The sequence below is a fragment of the Danio aesculapii genome, chromosome 17 (assembly GCF_903798145.1).
Source record: "Danio aesculapii chromosome 17, fDanAes4.1, whole genome shotgun sequence".
NCBI classification, from domain to species: Eukaryota; Metazoa; Chordata; class Actinopteri; order Cypriniformes; family Danionidae; genus Danio; species Danio aesculapii.
This window is the reverse complement of record NC_079451.1, coordinates 53,557,932-53,585,431: the sequence shown is the minus strand read 5'-3', so window position 1 is coordinate 53,585,431 and position 27,500 is coordinate 53,557,932. Positions and strand designations below refer to the sequence as shown.

The 27,500-nt window shown below is 40.9% G+C and overlaps 3 protein-coding genes across 5 annotated transcripts in view; 1 reads left to right on the top strand and 2 right to left on the bottom strand.

Annotated features, from left to right (window-relative positions):
- Nucleotides 1-14,324, top strand: part of soul3 (heme-binding protein soul3) — a 15,742-nt gene extending 1,418 nt beyond the window's left edge. Inside the window, exons 2-5 of the mRNA XM_056477150.1 lie at nt 6,121-6,215; nt 11,278-11,419; nt 11,713-11,896; nt 13,548-14,324. Of these exons, the coding sequence (XP_056333125.1) occupies nt 6,121-6,215; nt 11,278-11,419; nt 11,713-11,896; nt 13,548-13,719 (593 nt within the window). The 3' untranslated portion in view covers nt 13,720-14,324. The remainder of the gene's footprint in view (nt 1-6,120; nt 6,216-11,277; nt 11,420-11,712; nt 11,897-13,547) is intronic.
- fancm (FA complementation group M) overlaps nt 1-21,264 on the bottom strand; it is a 57,312-nt gene extending 36,048 nt beyond the window's left edge. Inside the window, exons 1-6 of the mRNA XM_056477151.1 lie at nt 21,050-21,264; nt 20,664-20,767; nt 17,336-17,717; nt 16,948-17,120; nt 16,793-16,870; nt 16,426-16,584 (exon numbers count right to left, since the gene is read on the bottom strand). Coding sequence (XP_056333126.1) covers nt 16,426-16,584; nt 16,793-16,870; nt 16,948-17,120; nt 17,336-17,717; nt 20,664-20,756 — 885 coding nt within the window. The 5' untranslated portion in view covers nt 20,757-20,767; nt 21,050-21,264. The remainder of the gene's footprint in view (nt 1-16,425; nt 16,585-16,792; nt 16,871-16,947; nt 17,121-17,335; nt 17,718-20,663; nt 20,768-21,049) is intronic.
- A 2,147-nt stretch (nt 21,265-23,411) lies between these two features.
- Nucleotides 23,412-27,500, bottom strand: part of LOC130244384 (TOG array regulator of axonemal microtubules protein 1) — a 34,322-nt gene continuing 30,233 nt past the window's right edge. For all 3 annotated transcript variants that reach the window (XM_056476787.1, XM_056476790.1, XM_056476789.1), the window contains exons 24-25: nt 25,755-25,841; nt 23,412-25,275 (exon numbers count right to left, since the gene is read on the bottom strand). In XM_056476787.1, the coding sequence (XP_056332762.1) occupies nt 25,031-25,275; nt 25,755-25,841 (332 nt within the window). In that variant the 3' untranslated portion in view covers nt 23,412-25,030. The remainder of the gene's footprint in view (nt 25,276-25,754; nt 25,842-27,500) is intronic.

Here is a 27,500-nt window from a genome sequence, read left to right as displayed (position 1 = left end):
TTACACCTCAACATCTGCACTGGCGATTACTGCAGTAACGGCAGATGTTACACCTCAACATCTGCACTGGCGATTACTGCAGTAACGGCAGATGTTACACCTCAACATCTGCACTGGCGATTACTGCAGTAACGGCAGATGTTACACCTCAACATCTGCACTGGCGATTACTGCAGTAACGGCAGATGTTACACCTCAACATCTGCACTGGCGATTACTGCAGTAACGGCAGATGTTACACCTCAACATCTGCACTGGCGATTACTGCAGTAACGGCAGATGTTACACCTCAACATCTGCACTGGCGATCACTGCAGTAACAGCGCTGTGTTAAATTCAGTGGGAGATCTATTAGACCTCATCTTTAATAATCATTTAAATAGTTTTGCTGGACCTCAGAGTTTCCACTCCAACAGTTGAACTCCCTGACTAAAGAGCTGCATTTCCCTGATCTCTAATGAACGGCTGTTTCATGGAGGAGAAGAAAAGCTTCACTTAACTGTTCACAGACATTTACTGTACAAAAACTCAAGTTAACAAGCAAATGTGTCACGGCTGGTTAGGAGAATATCATGGAGAAAGGATGGCGTGTTGTTATCTGTCACTTCAGTTTAGGACTCGCTGCTGAAAGCCCAAACAAAGCTGCTCTGGAATTTACACCGAGCTGAATCTCAAAGGCTTTATTCATCTGTCCAATTAGACTTCAACATTTGATTAATACACTAAATAACAATTCATTTACTAATCTGCACACACAGTGCTTAAATCTGCTGTATGTGAGTGTTTGACTCAGCATCATATGTGTGCAGATATTTAGAAACATGCTCAGTGAACACTCTTGTTTATCTGAAACACAATGCTGAAGTCAGATATTCTGCTGTGAACGTGTGTGTTACTTGCTGGAGCGGCTGTCTTTGTTATGGTCATTTAACCCGCCCACTGCCAGTTCAGCCAATTGTATTTCAGCACCCAGGTTGCCAGATGGTGGAAAACAGCGTATTTCATTCATTCAATTCATTCAAGGCAAGCATCTGTGACTGAAATGCGACCTCTGGTGGACAGTAGCAGACTCTGAAATGAGACGCAGATTCAGAGTTCCACATGAGGTTATTAATTAGTAAATAATATAAATATTAGGAGTGTAAACATTAGGTGAGCAGGTTATAATTTAACCGCGTGTCCTAACAACACACTACATGATGAGACACGCAGTGATGAGGAATTTGGGCTGTTTGCACCAGACGAAACACGACAGAAATGTAAATGCAGCCATTCAGAAGCACAGAATAGTGCACTCACTGCACTCCAGCGGAATGGTTAGGTTTATAATCTAATGAATACATATTAAAGCTCTTGAACATGATGAACTGTAGATGCTGAATCACTGATGTGTGTTGGTTTAACAGTTCTGAAGTAGGGCTGTGCAATTAATCAAACTCAGTTTAGTCTTCTAACGATTGTGGAAAAGCATTACTGGAGATAATCGATCACTGCATCATATACCGGCCCTTTCCAGATGTACACGTGTTGCTCTGCACAGCTCAGTTTCAGTGAACATGACTAAAGCATGTGCTGTAATGTAACGTTTGCAGTCGTGATGCGCATCATTCACTGATGTACACTCACATCATTCATGTTTATATAAGTGCGAGAGAGATCGCATGCTGTTGTGTGTGTGTGCGCTCAGCCTCAGAGACGAGCCGAGCACACACACATCTAAAGTCATCTTAATGTGAGCGCTTCAATGGTCAAATACATGCAAATGTGTGTCAAACCGCAGTGTTTAGTGGTTATTCATATTAACCCTCATTTATATAATAAATAAAGCAGTTGAGAATCAAAAGACACGTGAAAGAGGAACCATAAATCAGAACCGTACTGCTCTTAAAGTGACAGCGCGCTATATTCCTGCTGCCCACTGCTTTTATCAGGAGAAAATCCCTCACTGCTCTAGACTGAAGGACTGCTGGAGCTGTAATTAAAGGCTTTTTCTGACAGTCAAGATGCTTAAAGCAGTTTCTTTCAGATTTTTATTATATCAGATTTATTTGCCTTATTTACAGGGAGGAAAATAACTGTGTATATATACAGCTGAAGACAGAATTATTAACCCTTCTGAATTATTAGCGGCCCTTTTCCTCAATCTCTGTTTAATGGAAAGAAGATTTTTATTCAACACATTTCTAAACATAATAGATTTAATAACTCATTTCCAGGCCAGACGGAATCTGCGGATGTTTTTGGTAAAAATCTGCTGAATTATTTTTGGAGTATCATAATTAAAACTTTAATATATGAAATAAAAAATAATACCAGTTGTTTACAATGCAAATCTAATTAGATTCACTTTATTTGGTAAACAAAGCAAGTCTCTCATATAATATCTCTACTAAAAGACAGAAGATATGACTGGACACACTGTATTATACATAAATCAGATCAACATTTTCATATTAGTCAATAATATTACTGTAATTAATTTAAAAACTGAATAAATATAGATTTACACACATTTACTCAAGTAAATAAACAGAATTAATGATGGGCTGAAAATCGAACGTGCGCAGATTCCGTGTGGGCCTACTCATTTCTAATAACTGATGTCTTTTCTCTTTGTCATGATGACAGTAAATAATATTAGACTAGATATTCTTCAAGACACTAGTATTCAGCTTAAAGTGACATTTAAAGGCTTCACTAGGGTAATTAGGGTAAAGTTAGGGTAATTAGGGTAAAGTTAGGGTAATTAGGCAAGTCATTGTATAACAGTGGTTTATTCTGGAGACAATCCAACACTAATATTGCTGAAGGGGGATAATAATATTGAGCTTAAAATGGCTTTAAAACTATTAAAAACTGCTTTTATTCTAGCTGAAATAAAACAAATAAGACTTTCTCCAGAAGAACAAATATTAGAGGAAATACTGAGAGAAATTCCTCAATCTGAGAAACATCATCTGGGGAATATTTATTAAAAAATAATAATAATTCACAGGAGGGCGAATAATTTTGACTTCAACTGTATATCGTTTTGAATAATCGTGATTATGATTTTCCCAATAATCGAGCGGCAGCCCTACTCTGAAGTTCAATTTAAATGGTTTATTTTATTATCTGAGCTGAACTATCTGCTGCTGCTTTCAGTATATGGCTATAAATGTGATGTAAAACAGCATTCAGACTCACATTATGATCATTGAACACTGAATAAAGCACATGAGCTGTACCTGAGATGATCAGTTTATCCTGTTGTTCACCTGTGAGAAATACATTTCTAAAATATAAATTTCAGGTGTTGGTTAGGACAAAAACTCCTTTTAATATGGGAAGCACTCGTTGCTGCTAGAACACAACTTAAATCAGCCCTAAATCAGTGTTTAGGCTCAACAGTCAGGCACACTGCTGTTGGTGTCGTCAATCTGGCAACCTGCGCTTGCATGTGTTTTGAACCAGGTGTGCAATACCTACTTCAACCACTGGGTGTCAAACTTGCACACTGCACCTTTAAAATATCAGTTATAATTTTATATAAGTCTCTGAATAGCCCAGAAAAACATGGGAAAACTACCCATTAGAATAAATGCACAGGCATTGTTTGGTGCTTTCTCTTCATGAGTTATTTTTGCTTGATTTAATATTGAAAAGTTGCTGTGTGACGGTTTTCACCTCTGATGACCCTCAATCTTATGATTTATAATGTTAAATAAACATACTGAAGCCGGATAGGTTGACCACTCGATGTATTTAGTGTTGTGTGTTCTCCCTCACATTGCATATGGTAAAACATCCTGCAGTTTCAGTAGTCTTCTAGTTGAATTGTTAGGTTGAGTAAATGTACATGTGTTCATTGGAAGTAAAATAATCTGGTTTTTGCTTTGAAATAACATTATTCTGCTCCGCCTTGTCAGATTATTGTGCTTGCTTTATTAAAGACTCCATCTGTTCATCTATAAACGCTTCCTGATTTAAGAGTCTGCAGATATTAGGGCAGAGGCGAGAGTGAGGAGCATATTCTGCTGTATGTCTGTTCTCATATGATCTGCACAGCTGTGCGTGACGCTCGGCCAGACAGCAGCGCTGAGGATTTTCCCATGATGCACATGTGCGTCCCGTACTGACCCACTTCAGCAGATTATTACAGCACTCTTTAGATTCACACTCACTCGTGTGTGTTTACAAGACACTTCACAATACACAGCTAGAGGAGTTACCTCAAAAACACCACACATGAAGCTGAAGCAGCAGATTCTCAGTGTGTGTACTGTAGTGTGCATGTGTTTATTGTAGTATGCATGTGTTTAGTGTATTGTGTGTTTATTGTAGTGTGCGTATATTGTAGTGTGCATGTGTGCATTTTAGTGTGCATTTATTGTAGTATGTGTGTGTGTATTCTAGTGTGCATATCTGTGTGTGTTTGTTTATTCTAGTGTGCATGTGTTTATTGTAGTGTGCATATCTGTATTGTAGTATGCATGTGTGTTTGTTTATTGTAGTGTATGTGTATTCTAGTGTGCATGTCTGTGTGTTTGTTTATTGTAGTGTGCATGTGTGTGTGTGTGTGTTTGTTTATTGTAGTGTATGTGTATTCTAGTGTGCATGTCTGTGTGTGTGTGTGTGTGTGTTTGTTTATTGTAGTATGCATGTGTGTGTTTATTGTAGTGTGCGTGTATTGTAGTGTTTATTGTAGTATGCATGTGTTTATTGTATTGTGTTTACTGTAGTGTGCATTTAATGTAGTATGTCTGTGTGTGTGTTTGTTTATTGTAGTGTGTGTATATATTCTAGTGTGCATGTCTGTGCGCGTGTTCGTGTGTATTGTAGTGTGCATGCATGTGTGTGTATCGTAGTGTGCATGTCTGTTTTTTGTAGTATGCATGCATTAAAATATAGCCATCCCTCTTACATAATATTCTCCAAAATAAATTGTAGAACAAACACAGCTCCTCTGCTTCTCTTCTCTGATTCAGACAGAACTGCTGAATGTCTGCACACTACTGTAATGTGTGTTTATATTATTGTGTATTTAAGAGAAGCACATTATAGCTAACTGTAATAATATGACTGTAATTTTACTTTAATTTTTCAGCAGAAAAGCTATTTAATTCCAGTAACTGGTCTACTAGTGGTACAGTGGTGTTCATTGTCCAGCAGAGATGCCCTGTAAAGGTCTCGCTGAGAGTCTGGTTCAGAGTCGATCATGTGACGCCTGTTTGTTTGGTCTGAGAACTGCTTAGCTTTAGCTGAGATCTCAGATTATCAGCTGGTCTGTTCCACACCAATGCCTTTCTAAATCCAGAGCAGTTCAGTAAAGCGCTTTACAGACCGTACACGTGTGGAGTGTGGAGAGAGACTCAACAGCAGACCGTTGACTGATTCACTATTGATCACACTCACACTTTCCAATACCATCTGCAGAGCTGACCTGATGATCAGTGAAACACCAGCTAATGAACAGCTCAGCATTAGAAGGGGTTATTGGTGAACATAGGGTTTATCATCTTATATTCCACGGTCTGATGATAATATTGATTCTGATAGGCTGGAGGGTGTGCATTACATTAGTTAACGCGCAGGTAGTTCCAGTCAGTTTCCATTACATTAGCCAAATATGAATAATCTAGTAAAGCATTACTAATGCAGTTGTGCTTATTAGTGAATGCACAGTGAGTCAATACATTAACATTAATTAATGGACTATTATTTTAAAGTGTTTCCAACTGTTTTATTAAAATAAAAAGCATATATACATATTGAAACTTGAAAACAGTATAAAGTGTGTAGATTGAAAATAAAAAACATCTATAATTTCATTAGTCACTGCATAAAGTAGCCTATTCATAATTCTTTTTTATTGATTGGTCATTTTAATAAGATTTTAATGTATTTATTTGGTAAATTATGAAAATTGGGCTAGAAACTTTTGGCAAACATTGGGTTATAAAAAGCAATTACCTTTAACTTGGCAAGCAAGCATGAAATATGTGCAATAATCAATGGCTTGCTGTGAATTAAACTGTTAATCATTCCTCATATATTTCATCCTGTAGCCTAAATAGTAAAGATTAGCAGTACACTGTTGCTCATGTCATGCCTTTAACTACATGTGTTTCTCATTCACAGACATGGCACAACCCATCCAGCAGATCACCTCTAATAATGATGGAGCACACACACGGGAATCGGTTCCCTACACGCTCATCACACGCAAAGAGAAGGTACATCTTCAGACACAATCAAATACTGTTCACCAACACCATCAGATACTGTTCACCAACACCATCAGATACTGTTCACCAACACCATCAGATACTGTTCACAAACACCATCAAATACTGTTCACAAACACCATCAAATACTGTTCACAAACACCATCAGATACTGTTCACAAACACCATCAAATACTGTTCACAAACACCATCAAATACTGTTCACAAACACCATCAGATACTGTTCACAAATACCATCAAATACTGTTCACAAACACCATCAGATACTGTTCACAAACACCATCAGATACTGTTCACAAACACCATCAGATACTGTTCACAAACACCATCATATACTGTTCACAAACACCATCATATACTGGAAAATAATGTTCACAAAAACCATCAGATACTGTTCTCAACACCATCATATACTGGAAAATAATGTTCACAAACACCATCAGATACTGTTCACCAACACCATCATATACTGGAAAATAATGTTCACAAACACCATCAGATACTGTTCACCAACACCATCAGATACTGTTCACCAACACCATCAGATACTGTTCACCAACACCATCAGATACTGTTCACAAACACCATCAGATACTGTTCACCAACACCATCAGATACTGTTCACAAACACCATCAGATACTGTTCACAAACACCATCAGATACTGTTCACAACACCATCAGATACTGTTCACAAACACCATCAGATACTGTTCACCAACACCATCAGATACTGTTCACAAACACCATCAGATACTGGAAAATAATGTTCACAAACACCATCAGATACTGTTCACAAACACCATCAGATACTGTTCACAAACACCATCAGATACTGTTCACAAACACCATCAGATACTGTTCACAAACACCATCAGATACTGTTCACCAACACCATCAGATACTGTTCACCAACACCATCAGATACTGTTCACAAATACCATCAAATACTGTTCACAAACACCATCAGATACTGTTCACAAACACCATCATATACTGTTCACAAACACCATCAGATACTGTTCACAAACACCATCATATACTGGAAAATAATGTTCACAAAAACCATCAGATACTGTTCTCAACACCATCATATACTGGAAAATAATGTTCACAAACACCATCAGATACTGTTCACCAACACCATCATATACTGGAAAATAATGTTCACAAACACCATCAGATACTGTTCACAAACACCATCAGATACTGTTCACAAACACCATCAGATACTGTTCACAAACACCATCAAATACTGTTCACAAACACCATCAGATACTGTTCACAAACACCATCATATACTGTTCACAAACACCATCATATACTGGAAAATAATGTTCACAAACACCATCAGATACTGTTCACAAACACATCAAATACTGCTCTTAACACCATCAAACACTGGCAAATACTGTTCTCAACACCATCAAACACTGGCAAATACTGTTCTCAACACCATCAAATACTGGCAAATACTGGTCTCAACACAATTAAATACTGTCATCAACACCATCAAACACTGGCAAATACTGTTCTCAACACCATCAAATACTGGCAAATACTGTTCTCAACACTATCAAATACTGGCAAATACTGTTCTCAACACCATCAAATACTGTTCACAAACACCATCAGATAATGTTCACAAACACCATCAGATACTGGAAAATACTGTTCACAAACACCATCATATACTGGAAAATAATGTTCACAAACACCATCATACACTGTTCACAAACACAATCAAATACTGGAAAATACTGTTCTCAACACCATCAAATACTGTTCACAAACACAATCAAATACTGGAAAATACTGTTCTCAACTCCATCAAATACTGTTCACAAACACCATTAAATACGGGCAAATACTGTTCACAAACACCATCAAATACTGGAAAATAATGTTCACAAACACAATCAAATACTGTTCACAAACACCATCAGATACTGTTTACAAACATCATCAAATACTGTTTACAAACATCATCAAATACTGCTCTTAACACCATCAAACACTGGCAAATACTGTTCACAAACACCATCATATACTGCAAAATAATGTCCACAAACACCATCAGATACTGTTCACAAACACCATCAGATACTGGAAAATACTGTTCACAAACACCATCAGATACTGTTCACAAACACCATCAGATACTGTTTACAAACACTATCAGATAATGGAAAATACTGTTCACAAACACCATCAGATACTGTTAACAACACCATCAGATACTGGAAAATACTGTTCACAAACACCATCATATACTGGCAAATACTGTTCTCAACACCATCAAATACTGGCAAATACTGTTCTCAACACAATCAAATACTGGCAAATACTGTTCTCAACACAATTAAATACTGTCATCAACACCATCAAGTACTGGCAAATACTGTTCTCAACACAATCAAATACCGGCAAATACTGTTCTCAACACAATTATATACTGTCATCAATACCATCAAATACTGTTCTCAACACAATTAAATACTGTCATCAACACCATCAAATACTGTTCTAAACACAATCAAATACTGGCAAATACTGTTCTCAACACAATCAAATACTGTCAAATACTGTCATCAACACCATCAAATACTGGCACATACTGTTCTAAACACCATCAAATACTGTTCACAAACACCATTAAATACGGGCAAATACTGTTCTCAACACCATCAAATACTGTTCACAAACACAAATACTATTCACAAACGCAAATACTATCAAATACTGTTATGAACACCATCAAATACTGGCAAATACTGTTATCAACACCATCAAATACTGGCAAATACTGTTATCAACACCATCAAATACTGGCAAATACTGTTCACGAACACAATCAAAGACAGTTCACAAATATCATCAAATACTGGAAAATACTGATCACAAACACCATCAAATTATGTTCAAAAACAATCAAATACTGTTCACAAACACCATCAAATACTGTTTACAAACACAAATACTGGCAAATGCTGTTCAAAAAATACCATCAAATACTGGCAAATACTGTTCACAAACACAATCAAATACTGTTTACAAACATCATCAAATACAGTTCTCAATACCATCAAATACTGTTTACAAATACAATCAAATACTGTTCTCAACACCATCAAATACTGTTCACAAAAACAATCAAATACGGTTTACAAACATCATCAAATAATGTCAAATACTGTTCACAAATATAATCAAATACTGTTCACAAACACCATTAAATACTGGAAAATACTGTTTACAAACACCATCAAATACTGTTTACAAACACAGATACTGGCAAATGCTGTTCAAAAAATACCATCAAATACTATTCTCAATACCATCAAACACTGTTCTCAACACTAGCAAATACTGTTCACAAACATCATCAAATACTGTTATCAATACCATCAGATACTGTTCACAAATACAATCAAATACTGTTTACAAACACCATCAAATACTGTTCACAAACATCATCAAATATCATCAAATACTGTTCACAAATACAATCAAATACTGTTCACAAACACAAATACTGTCAAATACTGTTCTCAACACCATCAAATACTGTTCACAAAAACAATCAAATACTGTTTACAAAAACAATCAAATACTGTTTACAAACACCATCAAATACTGTTCACAAACATCATCAAATATCATCAAATACTGTTCACAAATACAATCAAATACTGTTCACAAACGCAAATACTGTCAAATACTGTTCTCAACACCATCAAATACTGTTCACAAAAACAATCAAATACTGTTTACAAACACCATCAAATACTGTTCACAAACATCATCAAATATCATCAAATACTGTTCACAAATACAATCAAATACTGTTCACAAACGCAAATACTGTCAAATACTGTTCTCAACACCATCAAATACTGTTCACAAAAACAATCAAATACTGTTTACAAACACCATCAAATACTGTTCACAAACATCATCAAATATCATCAAATACTGTTCACAAATACAATCAAATACTGTTCACAAACGCAAATACTGTCAAATACTGTTCTCAACGCCATCAAATACTGTCAAATACTGTTCTCAACACCATCAAATACTGGCAAATACTGTTCACAAACACCATCAATTACTATTCCTAATACAATGAAATAATAGCAAATACAGTTCACAAACATCATCAAATACTGTTCTCAACACCATCAAATACTGGCAAATACAGTTCACAAACATCATCAAATACAGTTCACAAACACAATCAAATACAGTTCACAAACACCATCAATTACTATTCTCAATACCATCAAATACAGTTCACAAACATCATCAAATACTGTTCACAAACATCAAATACTGTTCTCAACACTAGCAAATACTGTTCACAAACATCATCAAATACTGTTCACAAAAACAATCAAATACCATTTACAAACATCAAATACTGTTCTCAACACAATCAAACACTGGCAAATACTGTTCACAAATACTGTTCTCAAGCACAACCACTGACAATACTGCTCTCAACACCATCAAATACTGTTCCTAACACCATCAAACACTGGCAAATACTGTTCACAAATACTGTTCTCAAGCACAACCACTGACAATACTGCTCTCAACACCATCAAATACTGTTCCTAACACCATCAAACACTGGCAAATACTGTTCACAAACACCATCAAATACTGTTCTCAAGCACAAATGCTGACAATACTGTTCACAAACACCATCATTAACACCAGAGCTCAGATTCTGGATTGCCAGATCCTGTTAGATTGGCTTCTGAAAACTGGTGTAATGAGATAATTTAGATATACATTACAGCGATACATTAGTTTACTATACACACACACACACACACACACATACACACACACACACACACACACACACACACACACACTTTTTACTTTTTAATAGCAGCAATATTTAAAAGTTTTTCCATATCTTTGATGAAATAAAGCAGCCTTGGTGCGCGGATCTGTCTTTTTGACTACTCCAGAGCAATGAGCAAGTGTATTTTTGCTGCTGTATTGATGTGTGTGTGTGTGTGTGTGTGTGTGTTGCAGTGTGGTGAGGTGCTGTACGAGAAGCGGCACTATGAGAAAGCACACTGGGCCTGCATCACGGTTCACGAGGACACGTATGAACAGAGCATCTGCTACGGCTTTATGAAGATCATGAGGTTCATCTGCCAGCAGAACTCAGCAGGTCAGAATGTGCCAATAGTCAATAATTCAGTATTGACCGTATTCTTCATGCAGCTATTGGACTCTTTTGGGCTCAAGATTTCCGGTCTCATTCACTTGTTGATCTGTAGACGTTAAACACAGCTGGTTCTGCTGCTTGATGTTGTAAACTGATATTTTCTTATTTTATGTATAATCATGAACACACTTGATTGTAGAGCGAGTAGTTTACTGTTTTCTGCTGGTTATTATCTCTAGTCTTTTCTCCTGTAGTAATAGCTAAGCGCCATCTAATGGTCAGGTTGTGTCCTGCAGGCAGTTATCTGGGCATGACGATACCCATCGTGACGGTGGTGCGCACGGATGAGATGAACACCACTCTTTCCCGCGCCGTCACTGTGGCCTATTACCTGCCCACCCCGTACCAGAACAACCCACCGCGACCATACGACCCAGATATCCTCATTGAGCAGTGGCCCGCCGCGATAGTCTACACCCGGTGAGAAACACACACACACACTCTTCTGTCCATCATGTTTACAGTAATGCATACGACCGCACAAAATATCACACAGTAATTGTCACTGCAATGTATTAGTGCATGCTGTAAACAGTGCTGATCATAGATGAGTCGGTCAGATCTCTCGTCTACAGTAATCTACTCTCCAGGATGCTGTACAGTCATATATATGTGTGTGTGTGTGCAGATACATTAGATTAATCAGAACCAAAGACTAAACTGATCAACTCATCTAACAACACTGAAGATCACAGCGCACACACACACACACACACACACACACACATTCATATGTCACTGAGAATTGTATAAGCATATAGATTTTCAAAAGGGTGTGTTCTCATTTATGCTGAACACTGTGTGTATCGCTGATCAATTTAATTCATTATATATGCCGAGTATTTGTATTGTGCATGCATAATGTGTTTATTGAAGTTTGACCAATCAGATGAGGCCGTACTATCTTTATCCCCGCCTCCCCAGTAGGTGCTGTTCAGCTATTGGCTAGAGCTGAAAATAAACACTAGTGGGCGGAGTCGAGACGAGAGAGGAAAATGCCAACAGCCAATCAGATTCAGAATATCTGCCCAGGTTTACACTCACTCCTAGTGTATGAGAGTCTAAATGTTTGAGCCTTGACAGAGTTCAGATTTAATTAGGTCTATCAGCTGTTTATTTTAGTATGATCATAAAGAGCATGTCAAGAGAAATATTATATTACAAGAAATGGTTATGACAGTACTCACTACTAAATGTTTTCCCCAGTATCCACCGTAGTAAAGCTCTTCAGCAGACGTTCGTCACGGTTTAATCAGAATGAACTATTGCAGTGTGTTTATTGGTAATCAATCATCGCTTCCCATCATTCCTGATGTTTTTAATATCAGAACATCTCCCAATCCAACCTGTCACTCACCAATCCACCAATAGAAAACCACAACCATCCAATCAAATGGCAGAATCAAGCCCCGCCCACATTTGAATTATTCAGAAGAGAAGAGAATGTGTGTGTGTTAGAGTGTGTGTGTGTGTGTGTGAGTGAGAGAGAATGTGTGTAAGAGAGAAAAGGTGTGTGCGCCTGAGAGAGTGAGCAAGCATGAGTGTGTGTATGTGTGTGTGTATGAGAGAGAGTGTGTGTGTGCATGTAAGTGTATGTGTGTGAGAGAAAGGGAGAGTGTGTGTGTGTGTTTTTGAGAAAGAAATAGTGTGTGCAAGAGAGAGAGTGAGCAAGCACGAGTGTGTGCACATAAGTGTGTGTGTGAGGGAGAGTTTGTGTGTGGGCGTATGAGAGAGAGTGTGCGCGCTTGTGTGTGAGTGTGTGTGTTCATAGAGTGTGTGCATGAGAGTTTGTGTGTGAGAGAGCGTGAGTGTGTGTGTGTGTGTTTGTGTGAGCAAGTGTGTGTGATTGTGTGTGAGAGAATGAGTGTTTGTTTGTGAGGGTGTGTGTGTGTGTGTGTGTGTGTGTGTGTGTGTGTGTCACTACTATTCAGACAGGATCAGAGTAAATAAGTGCGCTGTCAAGGGAATGAATGAAAATAAGAGTGTATTATTCTGTCATAGAAGCATCATGTGTGTGTTTGCGCCTGTGAACTGACCGTGCGTGTGTGTGCGTGCGCGTGTGTGTTTTCAGGTCGTTCACGGGCGCCACTAACGAGCTGTCGATCCTCCATGAGCTGCGCAGTCTGGCCGAGGCTCTGGACTGTCCCGCTCTGGGCGTCAGCGACTCCTTCATCGTGGCCGGATACACAAACCCTGCAGCCGCACACCGACACAACGAGATCTGGTTCCTGGAGAGACCCTGAGCACACTTCCTGTTCCTGTCAGCTGACGCCGGCGGAGCTGCTGATCGGCCGAGTCTGTCTGGTGTATTTGCCGAACACTGATCATAAGCTAAACCCAAACACACACCAAAACTGGAGAATCACTGATGAGCCACAACTCTGATGCTGAACGACAATCATGTGTACGCCATGACCTCACACACACACACACACACACACACAGACAGACAGAGAGACAGGCATGCAGACACGCTGCACACACACACACACACACCTGTCTGTCTTCTCTAGAAATACACTCATGTGGTGAATCCACAAATCTATATGAAACACACACACACACACACACACACACACAGATATATATGAATATATTCCATCATAGTGCTATTTTTGTGAATATTTTTTTAGCCAGACGTTTCCTTCTGTGTACCTGCTGTAAGTCCTGATGTAAAGCAGTGAAATAAACCACTGTCCTGTCCTGTCAGAGTGTGTGTTGAACGGCTGTCCTCAGATCAGTGTGTGTGTGTGTGTGTGTGTGTACAGAGCGCTGTGAATGTAAACGCCACTGTGACGATGCTTCATGTTTCTCTTCTGATCTGAATAATAAACTCACTGAAATGACATTCATTCATTTTCCTTCAACTTATCAGGGGTCGCCACAGCGGAATGAACCGCCAACTATTCCAGCATTTGTTTTACGCAGCGGATGCCCTTCCATCTGCAACCCAGTACTGGGAAACACCCATACACACTTATACACTACGGCCAGTTTAGTTGATCAGTTCCCCTATAGCGCATGTGTTTGGACTGTGGGGGAAACCGGAGCACCCGGAGGAAACCCACACCAACACGGGGAGAACATGCAAACTCCACACAGAAACACCAACTGACCCAGCCGAGGCTCGAAACAGAGACCTTCTTGCTGTGAGGCCACAGTGCTAACCACTGAGCCTGAAATGAATACAACGTCCTCATAATAATAATAATAAAAGCACAGATCATGACGATGATGATGTCAGATTAACTCAGCCAATCAGAACCACAGATTAGCCAGGAAACACACACACACACACACACACAGCAGCTGAACACACAGAGGAATGTGGAGCAGTGTGTGTGGGTTTGAGCCTAAAATAAATCTCCTTTCATGAAGAAACAGAGACTGCTTATATCATCTGCACACACACACACACACACACACACACACACACACGCACACACACACACGCACACGCACGCACGCGCGCGCGCACGCACACCTTTATCTGACTATAGAATGTTATAAAATTATCTTGTTTACATTTTAAAAAATCTATTTTACCAAACAAAATGGTTTCAAATGGAGCTTTATTTGATGTTTCTGTGCAGAATTGACTAAATAAAACACACAGATTAATGTGGGGTGGGGGGGGTTATGAGAGTGCAGGAGCTGAATAACTAACACACATGATAGAGTCACTTCACATGTATTTAAGGTTTATAAAGGAACTTCAGGAACCCCTAAACTACAGCAGCTCTGGTTTAATATGTCCACTAGACTGAATATTACTTTAATAACTGTAGTGTGTGTGTCAGCTGTGCATTATATCCTAATAATCCACCAGCCCAGACAGCATTATTCTGCTTCAGATGTTGTGTTAGTCAGGTGTGTGTCCTGTTTGTTTCCGCCACATCTCAACCTCCTCCTCCTCTTCTGTTGTGTGTGTGTGTGTGTGTGTGTGTGTGTGTGTGTGTGTGAAGTGCAGATGATCATGCAGAAACATTCCAGCTCTTTAGTGAGTGTGAATAAGCAAAGCCGATAGCACAGCGGGAATAAAACGCTGAACACACACACACACACACGCACGCACTCCGGCAGACATGAGGAGAATACACCGGTGTCAGAATGAGCTGAGGTGTGTGTGTGTGTGTTTGTGTCTGTGCATGTACATGTCTGAATATGTTTATGTATATGTGTGTCTGTATGAGTGTGTGTCTGAGTAAGTGTTTGTGTATGTTTGTGAATGTATGTGTGTTTGTGTCTAAATGACTGATAGCCCCACCCTAAATGACTGATAGCTCCACCCTAAATGACTAACAGCCCCGCCCTAAATGACTGATAACCCTGCCATAAATGACAAATAGCTCCACCCTAAATGACTGATAGCCCCGCCCTAAATGACTGATAGCCCAACCCTAAATGACTGATAGCCCCGCCCTAAATATCTCCAACCTAAATGACTGACAGCCCAACCCTACATGGCTGATAGCTCGACCCTAAATGATAGCTCCACCATAAATGACTGATAGCTCCACCCTAAATGATAACTCCACCCTAAATGACTTATAGCTTCACCCTAAATGACTGCTAGCTCCACCCTGAATGACTGAAAGCCCCACCCTAAATGACAAATAGCTCCACCCTAAATGGCTGATAGCCCCACCCTAAATTACTGATAGCCCCACCCTAAATTACTGATAGCCCCACCCTAAATGGCTGATAGCCCTGCCCTAAATGGCTGATAGCCCCCCCTAAATGACTGATAGCCCCGCCCTAAATGACTGATAGCCCTGCCCTAAATGACTGATAGCCCCGCCCTAAATGACTGATAGCCCCGCCCTAAATGACCCAAAGACTGACAGCTCTATAAAGGTGTTCCACGTCACCAGAAGTAAAGTAAGGTCTTGTCTGCTAGGTTTTTAAGGGGTCATTAAGGCATCAGGTGTGGTGTTAGCATGTCTGACCTGCAGGTAGCGTGTCTGGTAGTGTGTTAGCGACTCTCCCAGCGGCACCACCATCTTCTCCAGGCTGCGCTGGTGGACATGTGTCTGGACGTCTGGACTGTCCTCTGAGCGCAGCTCGATGTGGGAGATGAGCAGATTGGAGATCACCTGCTGCACCGCCTGCGCGTGCACATACACACACACACACACACACACACACACACACACACACACACACACACACACACACACACACACACACACAAACACACACACACACACACACGTGATTTAGAACTGAATTGAACAGGTGCTATATGATCATGATGAATATCGTTATGGTCATGTGATCTGCTGTTCATCATCTCATGTGATCGGCTGCTCTCACCTTGACGTCTCCTCCAGGTGTGGCACTGAGCGCCAGAACCCGAAACTGCTGCGTCTGCTTGCAGAGCTCCCGGATCACCTGCAGGACAGACGGAGGGAGGGTCAGGCAGAGTTCCCACCATGCACTGGGCTGGCGGAGGCTCGGATTGGCTATACCTGGCAGTAGGCGTGATTTCCCGTGGCCTTATGAGCCTCGTCGATGACCACACACCTGACCTGAGCCGCCGGACAGGTGTTTCTGCACAGGTCATTGACCATCACCTGCGGAGTCAAGAAGAACACACGCCTGGAGCTCCAGAGAGACCGCCGCTGAGGAGCTGCTGTGGAGCCTGAGGAGACACACACACACACACACACACACACACACACACACACACACACACACAATTCAGAAAAATGACCAATACACACACACACACTATCTTTATAGCAGGCCTCTCTCTGCTGCACCGTGTGTGTGTGTGTGTGTGTGCGTGTGCGTGTGCGTGTGTGTGTGTATGTGTGCGTGCGTGTGCGTGTGTGTGTGTGTGTGTATGTGTGCGACCTGTGAGCTCCGCCGTGTGCTCCTGTGGGATCCCCATCACCCTGTAGCAGGCCTCTATCTGCTGCGCCACCAGGGGTTTGGTGGGCGCCATGAAGACGATCTTGCCTGCGGGGAACCAGCGGTAGTAGTTGTACATCAGCACAGATGCGATGAAGGTCTTCCCGAGGCCGGTGGGCAGGCAGACCAGTGTGTTCTGGAGCAGCGCCGCCTCACACACTCGCAGCTGGTACTCCCGCAGTGGCAGGTTGGTGGGGTAGATCCAGACGCGGCCGGCGGAGGAGTCGAAGCCCAGATCCACTACACTGCGCTCGGCCTCGCACACCGCCACCAGCAGCACATCATCATCATCCTCATCATCCTCAGCAGCAGCAGCAGCATACGGCTGAGTGGAGGAACATTACAGTTTACATTTAGTCATTCACCATGAAGCGATTCAACAAGAGGCAACACACACACACACACACACAAGTGCTGATCAGACCAAATACACAGGTCGTGTCACTCGTGTTGTTTTGAATGGGGAAAAGTGTAACGGTCAATATGGCGAATGAAGCCCCGCCTACTCGTCCAGGAGCCAATCAGCGATGGATATAGACTGATGTTCCTCCAGGGGAGACGCTCAGATCAGATGTGTGCCTTACCACAGTTTGATGGTAAACAAACGCACTGGGATATCCGCGAATACTTCACAGACTTAATAAATATAGCCACATAAGCCTTGAAATCTACTTTTAAATGAAGTGCACTTAAGAACTAACCTTTTCTGGTGTTGTACCCTGTATGAAATGAACGTGAGGTACAGTCTGTTCTGTCAAACGCAGCTCACCTGACAGCAATAACCCAAACAGCCACAAACATGTACACAGAGTCGCTGTCAATTCTGGAGGAGATGCACCATCAAAAGCAAGCTGTGGATTACTTCAGAAGATCAGCGCCACCTGACGATCATTCTCCAGAGGATGATGAAGTCTAGAACATCCATAAATGAGGTTGGTGTCGTGATCGCTTTCCTTTCGAGTGTGCATGCGCATTAGCACCCTGAAGACATACCCATTTTATTTACTTCAGACGTTTAGAAACGAAACCTATGAGACGGTTGTTGCTTAGGTTTATTGATGATTTCAAGTCTGTATCGTAATCATAAGCACACAGTTTAAGAATTTGAGGTTTCCCCATTCAGACGGAGAGCCTGAGCATACTGCCCGAGAGGCGTTTCAAAGATGGCCATGATTTACCTTAAAGAGACTGTGATTGTACAGAGGCGAGCAATTCCAGCTTTACAGATGGGACATATTCAGTAAAACTCAAAACATAAGTTCACATTGAAAGCACAGCTGAAGTCAGGATTATTCTCCCTCCTGTGAATTTGTTTTCATTTCAAGCACTCCCCAGATGATGTTTCTCAGATTGAGGAATTTCTCTCAGTATTTCCTCTAATATTTGTTCTTCTGGAGAAAGTCTTATTTGTTTTATTTCAGCTAGAATAAAAGCAGTTCTTAATAGTTTTAAAGCCATTTTAAGGTCAATATTATTAGCCCCTTCAGCAATATTAGTGTTGGATTGTCTCCAGAATAAACCACTGTTATACAATGACTTGCCTAATTACCCTAACTTTACCCTAATTACCCTAACTTTACCCTAATTACCCTAACTTTACCCTGATTACCCTAGTGAAGCCTTTAAATGTCACTTTAAGCTGAATACTAGTGTCTTAAAGAATATCTAGTCTAATATTATGTGCTGTCATCATGGCAAAGAGAATAGACATCAGTTATTAGAGATGAGTTATTAACACTGTTATGATTAGAGATGTGCTGGGGAAATCTGCTCTCTGTTAAACAGAAAATGAGGAAAAAATATAGAGGAGTCATAATTCAACTGTATGAGTTAAAATTATATTGAAACATGTTTATATTTTTCAGAACTCATCACAGAGTTATGGGATCAGAAATATCAACCTGTAAACATTTGTATATTTTAAAAGAGGAAAATAAACGTGCGTTATGGATGTGCCCAAATCAGTCTGTGAGTTTACAGTCCACAACAAACTTTGTAGAAATTCTGTGAATTAAACTGCACAACCCAACAGAAACAATGCTAATCAAAGGACAAGAGTTGCTCTCTATAGAACAAAAATCACAGAGTTTATTTGATTCTACATGTGTGTATTCATGAGCAGAAAGCTTTCTTATGGATGTGACAGATGTGAAACTGGCACTTGTGTGACTTTGGTAAATCAATTAGAAATGTCTGAACATTACATTGACCAGGACATTTTGGGTATTTTGCCGTAAGGTAGAGTGTTTGCCTACACTAAGGACTTGGGAGTTTCACTTTTTTGGTAAAAACTAGATTTTTTTCACAGCAGGGTTGATATTTGCATGGAAGTGCTCACCTTCATTTAGCAGATGCTTTTGTTCAAACCGACTTACAGCTGAGGAGGCATTCGGCGATTCAACAACAAGAGGAAACACACACGAGAAGCTGTTTGTGCTCAGAGAATTTAGAGCTAAGGCGGGGGAGTGTTTTCTACAGGTGGTTTGTCAAGCCCACTCAGCTGTGTGAAGCGCACGTCATGAATCCACAATGTTTGTTTGTTTTTTCATATGAATCATTATAAAAATGAGTCTGTGCAAATGTGCCAAAAACAAAACTGCAAATATCGGTTAAAGTGTCAGAGAGATGAGAGAGAGTATTGGTTTTACACTCACACATTCAGAGCCTGTCCTTAATAATACAATGCCAGAAAAGTATTGATTTAAATAGTGAATTTATATTAGCAGCTAACGACTATGCTGTTGGGTCATTCTGAGGATTAATTTGGCTACACTAAGCTAAATGAGTACAGTGAACTTACTCCATTTCTCTGTGTTTCAGCAAATGTGGTGATTTTTGCTGACAAATCTAATTTTAACACATATTTAGGGAAAATGCTTTGAAAGTTTTCAACTCCTCAGCAACACTCTGTTCAGATTGACTCCACTTTGGTCATATTGGTGCTGTTTTTTCTCTCCATTCTCCCTCTTAATCCCAACAGGGAAAACCAGCAGCAATCAAGAATGCATGATTATCTGCTGTCATGACTTTATAATCAATAAATGTGATTATAATGGAAGTCAATGGAGGAAAAACAGCACCAACATCACTAAAGGGGAGTCAATCTGAACAGTGCACAAGGGTTTATAGTGCTAATGTTGTATTGATATTATTCTTACATGTGATTTCAGACCGAATACTCAAACTATAGTGTAGTAAACAATATAGAGAGTGTTTCACATGTGGTTACTGGTTAAAAATGACAAATAAGTGAACATAACACCTGCTTCACCTTAATCTCAGGCTGCTGCGGGCTCCGGCTGCTGGTCTTCGGGGCTCCGCTGTGGCCCCATGCCTGGAACAGAGTCCTCTGAGCGCCGCTCATCACTGCTGCATCTATAGAGGAGTACAACATTGGGTTTATATTCACACATTTGGACTTTCTCCTTAATATAAATGCAGAAAAGAACTAAACAGTGAAATCATATTATCAGCCAATGACTATAGAGTACAGCTGTTTACAGAGGATTATATAGTGCTGATGTTATTTTAAAGTCTTCTTACATGCCATTTCAGACCTAATGTTGAAAGTATAGTGTGGTTAACAATATAGAGAGCGTGTCTCAATCTGTAACTGATCAAAAATGAACGAATGTGTGAATATTAAAGCAACTTTACCTCAATACTGCATCTCCATCACACAATAATAATCAGATTCATAATCAGTCAATAATCACGCCGCGGGTTGCTGTGATACTGTCTAGTATAAACAGCGCCTCAGTCACGTTTATTAACGCTTCATAACACTTATAATGATCATAACTCAATCATTTCCCACTTTAGTCATCTTATAAACAAACATAAACACCGGAGCGGCACAAACGGATGATCGAATGTGGCGCGTGTAAGTCTGAGCGTCAAAGAGCGCGTGCGCAGAGGACGAGTTCCGGTGCGCAGGATTAAAAGTTCCAATAATTAATATTTAGACTTATTTTAAAAGGAAAATAATATTTTAAATTCCATCAGAAGATTTAATGCCTGTGATGTTGATCATATCGAGATATAAAATAAATATACAAGGGGGTTAAAACTAGGTTTTCAGTGTAAGTTTAGAAAAGATAACCGTATTTATTTCAGTTATATTTTATATATCATACAAATGAATAAACACTCTTTAATATATATATTAAAGCCACTGAATAAAAATAAATAAATAAATACAATGTACAAAAAATAAAGTCAGAATTGCGAGTTACTAAGGAGCATAACTAAGAACAAATTCATACGAATAAATAGACAGCCTAGTTCAACTATATATTTCCCTTTTGAACGCGTGATAAACAATATAAAGTCGAGTAAAGGCTTTATGTTCTGATTATGAGCTAATTTGCATGCGTCTTAATTGCTCCATGGTCAGTCGCAATAGGAAACTCGCTAATAACTCTGACTTAATAACTCAAAATTGCGACTTTATTTTTTACATTGTATTGATTTTATTTATTCAGTGGCGGTAACGGGCTTCCATACCAATGCATGTAGGCATGTAGACATGGTCAAGACGATCTGCTGCAGGTCAAAGCGAGCATCAGAATGGGGAAGAAAGGGGATTTAAGTGACGCTGAACGTGGCATGGTTGTTGCTGCCAGACGGGCTGCTCTGAGTATTTCAGAAACTGCTGATCTACTGGGATTTTCACTCACAACTATCTGTGGAGGATATTTTCTTGGCACACTTTGGGTCCATTAGTACCAATTGAGCATGTTGTCAACGCCACAGCCTACCTGAGTATTGTTGCTGACCATGTCCATCCCTTTATGAGCACAGTGTCTCCATCTTCTGATGGCTACTTCCAGCAGGATAACGCACCATGTGATAAAGCCCCAATCATCTCAGACTGGTTTCTTGAACATGACAATGAGTTCACTGTACTCAAATGGCCTCCACAGTCCCCAGAGCTCAATCCAATAGAGCACCTTTGGGATGTGGTGGAACGGGAGATTGGCGTCATGGATGTGCAGCCGACAAATCTGCAGCAACTGTGTGATGCTATCATGTCAATATGGAGCAAAATCTCTGAGGAATATTTCCAGTAGCTTGTTGAATCTCTTCCACCAAGGATTAAGGCAGTTCTGAAGGTAAAAGGGGGTCCAACCGGTACTAATAAAGTGTACCTAATAAAGTGGCCCGTGGGTAAATCTGCTTTACATTCAGGAGTTCAGTAGATTTTGTTAGTAAATCTAAAAATAAAATCTAAAAAGAAATCTAGTTCAAATGTAGTAATCAGACTTTCTGGATAAAACTATATTGTATATGAAAATGTGGATTGTTAATAATTGAGCTTGATTATTCCCTTCATGTGTAGAAGATAAATGTAAGTAAGTAAGTAAGTAAAGGTTTATTTATACAGCACCTTTTCCAGACACTGAGTCACAAAGTGCTTTACAATAAGAGAAAACAAGTCAAACTGGAGAATAATGTGAACTACTCTGTAAAATCCAAAGAGTTAAGATAACTTAAACCATTTGAGGAATCCGAATGCTACAAACCATTTGAGTTCAAAATCTAATCCTAATGAGTACTGTGAACTTACTCCACTTGAGTAAACGAAGCAATCTGAGCACAGTAAAACCCAATAAATGAAGAGAACTCAAACCAACCGAGAACTGTAAAACCCAATAAGTTAAGGCAACTCAAACTGTTTGAGGAAACCGATTGCTACAAACCATATGAGTTCAAAAACTAATCTATATGAGTACGGTGAACTTACTCCATTTGAGTTGAAGTCATGAGGTGTTTAGTTAACTCAATACCCTCAACACTGAGCTCAAAACTCTTTTCAAATGAGTAGAAATAACTCAGTCAATTTTGAGTTAACTCCACTCATTTCATTTGATAAAGTCGACTGTTGGGTTTGACAGTGAAGTGAATGAAGTGTGAATTAACCCAGAGGATATAAAATGATGATTTCATGAAGATCTATAAGGATGATGAAAGGAAGCAGAAATAATAACAGCACGGCTGTTTACAGAAATAAGACACTTTATTATATAGATAAATCTCTCTCTCATATATATATATTTATATATCATTTAATGTCAAATCTCATAAAGGCTGTAGTGGAGTGACTGGCACTAAGCTGAACTACATCTGGTCTTATTGTTACTGTTGTTATTATTTAAAGCTTCACGTTCACAAAAATACACTGGTGTCACACCCAGAGCTGATCAAGGCATTCTGCTTCTTCAAAATGATATTCTCATCCTTTTTTTACAATAAAAAAGAACAATAAACATCGTCATGCAAAAAAAACCAAGACGGGTCGCACCGAGAACAGGCCATAATCACTGACTCACCGAAACATCCGCAAATATGGACCATATTTATACTGCAGCGACATACAGTATACGTACAGCTAATACTGCGCTATTATACAGTACAAACATCTGTCAGACATGCTGAAAGCACACGCTACAAAACAACAGCCCATCCTATTGTGCTTCTCTAAGATTACATTCTGTGCAGAGACCAGACACCAGCAGGAGGAGGAGCTTCAGGGCAGGGGGAGGGGCTAGAGGAGGAGGAGCTTCAGGAGGAGGAGCTAGAGTCGGAGCTTCAGGAGGAGGGGATAGATGAGGAGGAGGAGGGGCTGCCAAAGGAGCTTCGGGAAGAGGGCCTAGAGGAGGAGGAGCTTCAGGAGGAGGAGCTAGATTATGAGGAGGAGCTTCAGAAGGCGGAGCTAGATGATGATGATGAGGAGGGGCTACAAGTGGATATGTGGCTAGATGTGCTTCAGGGAGAGGGGCTAGAGGAAGAGGAGCTAGATGATGAGGAGGAGGAGCTGGGGAGGACCTACAAGAGGGGGAGCAGAGGTACAAGAAAGAGGTAGAAAAAGAGGAGGATCTGGAGGAGCTACAGGAGGAGGTGATAGAGGAGCAGCAGGAGCTTCAAGAGGAGAAGGAGCTCGCTTCAGGAGGAGCTAGAAGAAGAGAAGTCTCAGGAGGAGGAGCTAGAGTAGGAGGAAGAGGAGCTACATGAGGAGGAGTTAGAGGAGGAGCAGGAGCTTCAGGAGGGTGAGGAGCTTTAGGAGAGGCTTGAGAAGGAGGAAGAGCTTCAAAGGAGGAGGAGGAGTTACAAGAGAAGGAGCTTCAAGAGGAGGAGCTAGAGGAGGAGGAAGAGCTCAAAAAAAGGAGGGGCTTCTGGAGGAGGGGCTAGAAGAGGAGCTACAGGAGGATTAGCAGGAGGAGAACCTATATGACGAAGAGGAGCTGGAGGAAGAGCTAGAAGAGGAGGAGGAGGGGCTATATGAAGAGGAGGAGCTGGAGGAGGAGCTATAAGAGGAGGAGGGGCTATATGAAAAGGAAGAGCTGGAAAAGGATTAGCAGGAGGAGGAGCTAGAAGAGGAGGAGGGGCTATATGATGAGGAGGAGTTCGAGGAGGAGCTAGAAGAGGAGGAGGAGGGGCTATATGAAGAGGAGGAGCAGGAAGAGGATTAGCAGGAGGAGGAGGTAGAAGAGGAGGAGGAGGGGCTATATGACGAGGAGGAGCTGGAGGAGGAGGAGGAAAGTGCAAAGTGACAGTGCTCAGCTGTCAGGCACTGTGTGTGATCAGGTTGAGTGCAAGTGTCTGTGTGTGTGTGTGTGTGTGTGTGTGTATATGTCTTCAGTTTGTGTTTGTGTGTCTCAGGAGCTGGTTGAGATCAGTGAGTGTGTGTGTGCTCTGTGCAGCTGCCAGCTCCAGCAGTGTTGTGCCCATGTGTGTGTGCAGCGCCTCCGCCAGCTTGAGTGTCGCCGCTCTCAGAGATCCTCCACCTCCAGCACTGCAGGAGCCCAGCAGAGTCCACAGCAGAGGGAGAGTCTTCTGCTCCACCAGCTGAGGCCTGCGGGGATACAGATCACACACCACCTCTGACACACACACACACACACACACACACACACACACACACACACACACACACACACACAGTTGATCAACACAGCAGATTCACACAAACACACACACACAGGGACACAGATCCAGCACCACATCTGGTAACACACACTCATGATCAACAGAGCAGATTCACACTGATGAAAACACGCACGCACGCACGCACGCACGCACGCACGCACACACACACACACACACACACACACACACACACACACATTCTCCACCAGAGTCTGACATTCAATAAATGATATTCAATAAATGGTGATGATGCACATGCACAGTATTGATATTGTGCGCACTTCACGATACACTGAATAATCAGTTATATTTACATGTTTAGAATATTCAGATTAGATCTGCACTGATGCCTTACCGCACAGTGTTATTACTATTATTACTATTATTACTATTATTATTATTATAATTATTATTATTACTACAGAAGACTCACCTGCTACTTTCTCAATCAGGTCCAGCTTTGCCTTCCCGCTCAGATACTGTGCTTTAGAGCAGAAGGGCTGCAGCAGGAGACTGTTGTCTGAAACACAGAGTCATTACAGTCAACACACACACTTATACACAGCTCAACACACTCATGTACACACAAAGCTCAACACACTGCTGAACACACACTCATGTACAGGTTAAAACACTCCAGCAGTGATGCATAAAGGGAAACACTGTAATTTAAGGTGATGTAGTTATACATCTTCCATACACTTACTATAGTAATTACAATGAATTATGCATAATTACATGTAACAAACCCTAACCCACATTCTAACCTCAATCAAATAGTACGTAGATGTAATTATTAATATCACACTGTAACTACGGCAGCTTAGAATAAAGTGTAACAGTATAAAGTACTTAAAAGCCACACTTAAGTAAAAGAACATCTCTTCTCTTCTCTTCTCTTCTCTTACGAGAACATAACTGTGGTAAATGTCACCAGATAACCCTGTATCGCCCTAAAAGACTGTTAGCCTTGCCCTAAAGCACTAATAGCCCCGCCCTAAATGACTGATAGCCCCACCCTAAAGCACTGACAGCCCTGCCCTAAATGACTGATAACCCTGCTCTAAATGATTGATTGCTCCGCCCTAAAGCACTGGTAGCCCCACTCTAAAAGACTGTTAGCACCCTACCCTAAAGCACTAATAGCTCCACCTCAAAAGACTGATAGCCCCACCCCAAAACACTGATAGTCCCACCCTAAAAGACTATTAGCATTGCCCTAAAACACAAATAGCCCTGCCCCAAATGACTGATAGCCCCGCCCTAAAGCACTGATAGCCCTGCCCCAAATGACTGATAGCCCCGCCCTAAAGCACTGATAGCCCTGCCCGATAGCAATAGCTCCACTGTGAAGCACTGATAGCCCCTCCCTAAATGACTGATAGCCCCGCCCTAAAGCACTGGTAGCCCTACCCTAAATGACTGATAGCCCTGCCCTAAAGCCTTAATATCGCCACCCTAAAGTACTAATAGCCCCACCCTGAATGACTGATAGCCCCACCCTAAATCACTGATAGCCCCACCTTAAATCACTGATAGCCCCGCCTTAAATCACTGATAATCCCACCCTAAATCACAGACAACCCACCCTAAATCACAGATAACCCCGCCCTAAAGCAGATAACCCCTCCCTAAATCACTGATAACCCCGCCCTAAATCACTGATAACCCACCCTAAATCACTGATAACCCCGCCCTAAAGCAAATAACCCCCCCAAATCACTGATAGCCCCGCCCTAAAGCAGATAACCCGCCCTAAAGCACTGATAACCCGCCCTAAATCACTGATAACCCCACCCTAAATCACTGATAACCCGCCCTAAATCACTGATAATCCGCCCTAAAGCAGATAACCCGCCCTAAAGCACTGATAACCCCACCCTAAATCACTGATAACCCGCCCTAAATCACTGATAATCCGCCCTAAAGCAGATAACCCGCCCTAAAGCACTGATAACCCACCCTAAAGCACTGATAACCCCGCCCTAAAGCACTGATAACCCGCCCTAAATCACTGATAACCCCGCCCTAAAGCACTGATAACCCCGCCCTAAAGCACTGATAACCCGCCCTAAATCCCTGATAACCCCGCCCTAAAGCAGATAATCCGCCCTAAAGCAGATAACCCACCCTAAAGCACTGATAACCCCGCCCTAAAGCAGATAACCCAGCCCCTAAA